This window comes from Eucyclogobius newberryi, unplaced genomic scaffold, assembly GCF_026437365.1.
Source record: "Eucyclogobius newberryi isolate DKJ021-1_F unplaced genomic scaffold, fEucNew1.0.hap1 SCAF_6, whole genome shotgun sequence".
NCBI lineage: Eukaryota > Metazoa > Chordata > Actinopteri > Gobiiformes > Gobiidae > Eucyclogobius > Eucyclogobius newberryi.
This window is the reverse complement of record NW_027316278.1, coordinates 20,530,548-20,536,499: the sequence shown is the minus strand read 5'-3', so window position 1 is coordinate 20,536,499 and position 5,952 is coordinate 20,530,548. Positions and strand designations below refer to the sequence as shown.

The window sequence follows — 5,952 nt, the reverse complement described above, 5'->3', positions numbered from 1 at the left end:
ATCATCAGACCTTTTCCCTCCCAGATATTTCTAAATTTAAACCTCAGAAAGTCTGTTACATTTGTCTCATCCGAGCGTATCCAAGCCAAGTCACGGATTAAACTAATGGATATACTTGTACAGTCGGATTGTCGCGTTAGATTCATCAGAAAGAATAAAAACAGTTCTTCCAGATGTCAACACAGAGTTGAATCGCATGTTACCCGCGAACCTGTTCCTCGCTGCGGAGACCACTGTGAAACAACAGCTGTGGATGTAAACAGGGGGAGTTTGACAAAAAAAAAAACAATCAGAATAAATACAATCACAGTATGCATCTAGATTTATATTGATTATCTATGGAAATAAGTGATATGTTTGTACGCAATGTTGAATACAAAATTACTTTTTATCCTAGATGTGTCAAACATGTATTTTCACAGAGATACGCACCCCTTCACATCTCTTTTCTTTGGACTCTTCCGAGCAGCGGAAGAGTCCCATGATCTACATCCGGGTCGTTGTTACGGACGCTTTCTACCCGGAAAGTAATATTGGATCGAGCTTTTTCACCTGCACAGGCTGGATAATGTGCAAATGTGTGGTGGAAACGAGGCTTAGTGATGTACTGATGTATCGTTGGTAAATGATTATTAGCTATTGATACGCTTAAAGGCTGCGTTGTGTAGCTATTGTTGAAGTGTCATTGATATTGAAAAGCCTGCTTTGCAACATATGCAAAAAAAAAGCAGAGACGTTCTGTCTAATGTATAATATTATGTCTATGCACAAATGCATGAGCCGGTGACTCACTGCAAAGTATAATTTTTTTATGAATCATATATTCATGTTGGCTTCTCATGAAGGAGTCGAAGACAATTTTAAAGGTAAGGCGATTTAAGATACATAAGTTTGATCATAAAAAGGACCCGTTTTGAGCCCTGTAACTGTTCAACTATTGGTAAGGTACTCAAAGCTATTTGGGGGCTTAATTATTAGTAGTAACTAGGCTACTAATAGATTTTTTTTTTTTTTGAATTACTATTACTATGTACTGTAACTGTTATATAACGTTATATATATTTAGTCAAAATGTATTTTATTTCTATAACCTTATTTTGTACTTGTTTATTTCTTATTTTATATGTGTTTTATGTTGTCACCAAAGCACATTTGAAGTTTGTGATTTTATTTTCACTGACATAATACATATTTTTCTGATTCTGATTCTGTTGAGTTCACTTATGACTCAGAAATAACACATGCTCCTCCCACATGCTGCTCTGGTGCAGTTCTCCCTTTTAATATTGAAATATCCACCTATTTCATTTATTTATGTTTCTGTGGTTGCTGACTGTTAGTTACCCTGTTTAAAACACTGTTGACTTTAACTTGACATGCTTTAAGTGGCTTTAAAGTGGCTGCCTGGGGGACACACTGCTAAATATTTCAGGACAACCTCATTACTGTAAATGGGCCTGTGTGTGAGCCTGGTGAGGGTAGACAGGCAGCACCGGGAGAGCTACCACAGTGTGATTTCTGAATGCATGTGTGTGCGCGTATGCTACTCAAGCAAGCATCTCATGCCTCATGCCAGGCTTTTTGTCCCTGTTGCAACACCGTGTAACACACTTGGGCTCCAACAACATCTGCTTTGTAAAGAGCTAATGACAAGACAGTGGAGACTAAAGGATTTAAAGTGTAGTACTAATGAGGCCCAGTGTGCTGCTGACACAACCCCCCGCTTGGATGTACACATACGCTTATGTCTTTAACATACGATAGTTGGCAGACCAGGAGGTACTGTATAGACCCCCAATAGACTTATTTCAGTGTATACGTATAAGACTATCCGTCCATCTGGCTGATGACAAACATGCTGTCAATTCTATATCCAATCCTGCTACTACCTGACATCTTAACACTGTCTGACTCCGTTAAATAAATACCATCTGACTTGGTTTATATAAATACAATGTAAACATTTTAATCCCTGGATTAGAGAACTTTTCTCTTTCAGCTCTGGCTGTATTTATAGAGTACGTAGAGGGGCGTAGGGGGTATGTAGATGTGGGGAGTCAGTAAGAGGGAGAAGTAGCTGGAGAAAATAATATAAGACTTAACTGATGCAACTGTCAGAGGAGGAAAATAATATTTGTCCAGCTGGATAGGCCTCCCTTTGTGGAGGCTAAATATATGTTGAGCTTCCTGACTACACTGTCAGAGAGCAGTACCATGTAGCAGCCAAGACTTAGTGTGGGGAGCTGTTTGGAGCTTGACAAGGATTATTAAAATCAGAGTCAATGACGAGGAAGCGGCGAGAGGTGGAGCGTGAGGAAGCTAAATTGACACAGACACTCTGTATTACTTTTCATTAATTCATTCATATTGATGACAGTGTTGACTATGAAAAGTGTATTTTGAGATAACTTAAAGTTGACACATGAAAATGAGTTTGTACAAAACCTCCACCAGCTTAATGTATTGTCTATTTCTTTTTCTGTTTTCAGTCAATGACACATGTAATTTTATGATACACAATATATAGAGGTTTATTCTTCATCATTAAAAACCTGGAGGACTGAAAGTGAATGGTAATGCCTAAACTGTTGTTGACTAAATAGTATAGATAAGCCAAAACATTGGTTCAGACAATATTAGTTCTATTTTTAAATTATTCAAGTAAAATATTGGCACTGGTAGCAAAAACACACACATAAGACATATTCTATTTTAAATATTTACTACTTATTATTGACAATTCTTTGCTACTTTGTATTATAAACATTTTGTATTCTAACATTTTCCTTTCTGTAGCTAACCTGGACATGGAATCACCAGACGATGCTTCTTTGGTGGAACAAACTCTGGGTAAATCTATCGAGCTGGACCTGGAAGGCGCTGAAGACAAACCCAAAAGTAATACCAACAGGTAACGGTATCTTGTTCTGTTATACTATCTTCACCACTAATATAAACTTACATCACAGTCAAACAACAGACAGCATTTCTCATGCAGCATAATAAAATTACATTTTACTCTCACTTTCATACTGAAGTACATGCACAAATATCACTGACTAGTACAGGACAGACTAAAACCAGTTTTATAAATAAAAATAACATTTAGCATGGAGAAGCATTGAGTATCAACCGAATTAACAAGAGCAAACGATGCAGACAGAGACATAGACACCTGTGTGTGAGGGGAGACTGGGGCAGTGACAGGGAAAGTTTTGGAGTGACTGGATTTATAAAGAGTGACACGTGGAGAGGTGAGAAGAGGATCTATATTTCAGATCTTTTATTGTGTGTGGCGTTGTGAAGCTGAGGGCAGATGATGAAGGACAAACTAAATGTAACAAGTGAACAAAGGCTCACTCTGGCACCATTAGTGTCTGCCACACAGTCTCCCTCTCCCACCCTTTATCTGTCTTTCTTTCCTTCCTCCTTCTAAATGGGAACATAATAATTGAAGATTCCACATCTTGAAACGAAAACCCTTGGGTAGGTAATTCAAGGCTTATTACCCAAGGCTGGACCATTTTTCTGCTTTCTAAGCATTAAAGGGTTATTTTGTGTTCCTGTAGATGGGAGAGGGATAACCATTATGAGAACAAAGCGTCCAGATAATGGAGAATGGGTCTAAAAATAAAGCAATCCTCCACTCGCTGTAGGGAACCACTGGTCAGTGTCTCTGGCAGGCTCGGGCTAACTTCCTCTGAGACTATTCAGGTAAGCCCTGTGTGTCAGGGCAGGTCTAGGGTGCTCCTTTACCTCAACCAGGGTGGGCTCTAGTCACACAAACGCTCACCTGTGGAATTATATTATCAGTTCCTGGGACAAATTACGGAAGTTGAGTTGAGCAAAGAGAACAAAAATCCTGTCCATAACTGTGAGGGACTTCAACCAGCTTTGAGCCTTTAGTGTGGCTTCTCAGATGTCAGAGATTTGTCTAAGAAGGGCCTCCTAATTGAAGGAGATTAAGATAGTCTGACAACAGAGCTGGCTCCCCTCAAATTGAAATGCTGTAGTTTTCATCAGATGGGACAGTGGCTCAGTGGTGAGGAGCGGTGGGCCACCAGGAAAAGACCTGTAATGAAGTGTCAGCATGGGCCAGGAGGCCTATAGCTTCACACTGCAGCAGCAAATAGCTCTCACGAGTCGGCCTGCCAATCTTGATCAGACTACAGTTTCAATACTCGGTGTGTGTGCACGCTCTTGTGTGGATCCAGTGTTTCAGATTATTAGGATTTGGGGTGTGTATTTAAGCAGGTGAATCAAAAACCTTTCCGTTCAAGGTTCCTTTTCATTGAATAAATACAGTTCTCTATGGTCTTCACAGTAGGTAGCTGATTTTGTGTTTAGCAGTGTGTGACACGTGTGTGAAGTCTATCAGTTGTATCTCTTCTCCAATATCACTGGCCGGGCTGGGTGGCGGGGCAGCTCTGGGGTGAGGGCACTAAGTGGTCAGGACGGGATTTGTTTTCAGCCTGTTCATTCAGACGGTCTTCCCCTCACAGAATGCAGCCCTTTGATGGAAGAGATATTTGGTTCTAATGCGCTTGGTTTGGCATTGACTGAGACTGGAGCTTATTTGAAAAGGATCTTCCTGCCCCCGTTGCCTCCGACTCCCCCTCCTCCTGTTAGAGGGTAGGGGAGCGCAGCACGACAGACAGCCCACCCACACTAAATTAATTCTGACAAGGAACTTAAGATAACGTCAAAGCGCTGACTAATCGCAGGATTGGGTTTCTGTAAGTCAGGGAGCTGTGAAATGTGCCATCATATCTAATAAAAGACCTCCGGTGGCTCCTATTCTCTTTCAGCCGTGGTGTTTAGGGGGCTGCCTACTAGTTAGTGTTGGTAGGCGAACAAAGAGGTCTTTCAAAAATAATTCACACTGTTATAATTGCAGTTACGATTATTAAGATGGGCTGCAACATGCTGCAATTGTCAAAGAAGGACGATTATGTATTGAATTGATTTTGTTTAAAATTGAATACTACAAAATACGATATCAAAATATAAATAATTGGAATATATTTAGAAAAAAGGTCAAAATATGTCCTAAATTTTTCTATGTGTGTTTTAGTATCAATTAGTATCTGTGTGTCACTTTTTATTGACAACCTTAAGTTTATACTAGCCACATCCACTCGATGTTAACGTACAACAGAAAACATGTTTGTCGAGAGGCCTAAAGAATCCTTTCCTCCATCTTCCCCCAATCTTCTGGTCTCTTATTGACTCCCGTTTCCCAGTATTTGCCATTACAGATTTGTCCATTGTTGTAGCACCTCACATGGTAGAATGGCTTTATTTGCTGTTAGTTCTTTTTTCGGCCCATTTTTAGTTTCCCCCTTTCTTCCATTCTACCCCCTGTCTCTGTCGAAGGTGTCTGAGTTACAGGCAGTGGAAGTAATCAGGTTCAGAGCTAATCCTGCCAAGTTGATTAGGCTGCAGGTAGCTTTCACACTATAGCGGCCAAAAGGTCACAACATGGAGGCGAGCCGATGGACTTCTTGACACACACTATCCACACTGACTTCATGACTTACAGCGCCAGACCCCGTAGGAGGGATATTGAAAAGGAGTAAGGAAAATTAGGTGAGAGTTACTTTCTGGAGGCAAGAACAGCAGTGTGAACGGCTGAAAATAGACCTAAGTGGTTGAAGTTTGCTGTTAGTATGTTTGGTTTAATAGGCAGTAGGACCGGGGACATTGCACCATCCTGAAAGCCATTCTCTGTCCAGAGCTATGAATCCAAATAGTCTCAAAGCAACAGTTTCCATCCTCATTCTCTCCACACATGGCAAACGTAATTCCCACTGATACCATAGAGAAAGCAGTTTCATTTGACCTCTACTTTGTTATAAAACTATCATGTAAAAAAGAGAATGGTCTAATTACATTTTGTGTTTTAATGAACTTTTGTGAATAGATTGCTACAGATGGAGGCCCATTTGAAAC

The 5,952-nt window shown here is 40.3% G+C and overlaps 1 protein-coding gene across 1 annotated transcript in view; it reads left to right on the top strand.

Moving 5' to 3' along the window:
* Nucleotides 1–525: 525 nt before the first annotated feature.
* kiaa0825 (KIAA0825 ortholog) overlaps nucleotides 526–5,952 on the top strand; it is an 86,498-nt gene continuing 81,071 nt past the window's right edge. Inside the window, exons 1-2 of the mRNA XM_072432751.1 lie at nucleotides 526–866; nucleotides 2,797–2,911. Coding sequence (XP_072288852.1) covers nucleotides 812–866; nucleotides 2,797–2,911 — 170 coding nt within the window. The 5' untranslated portion in view covers nucleotides 526–811. The remainder of the gene's footprint in view (nucleotides 867–2,796; nucleotides 2,912–5,952) is intronic.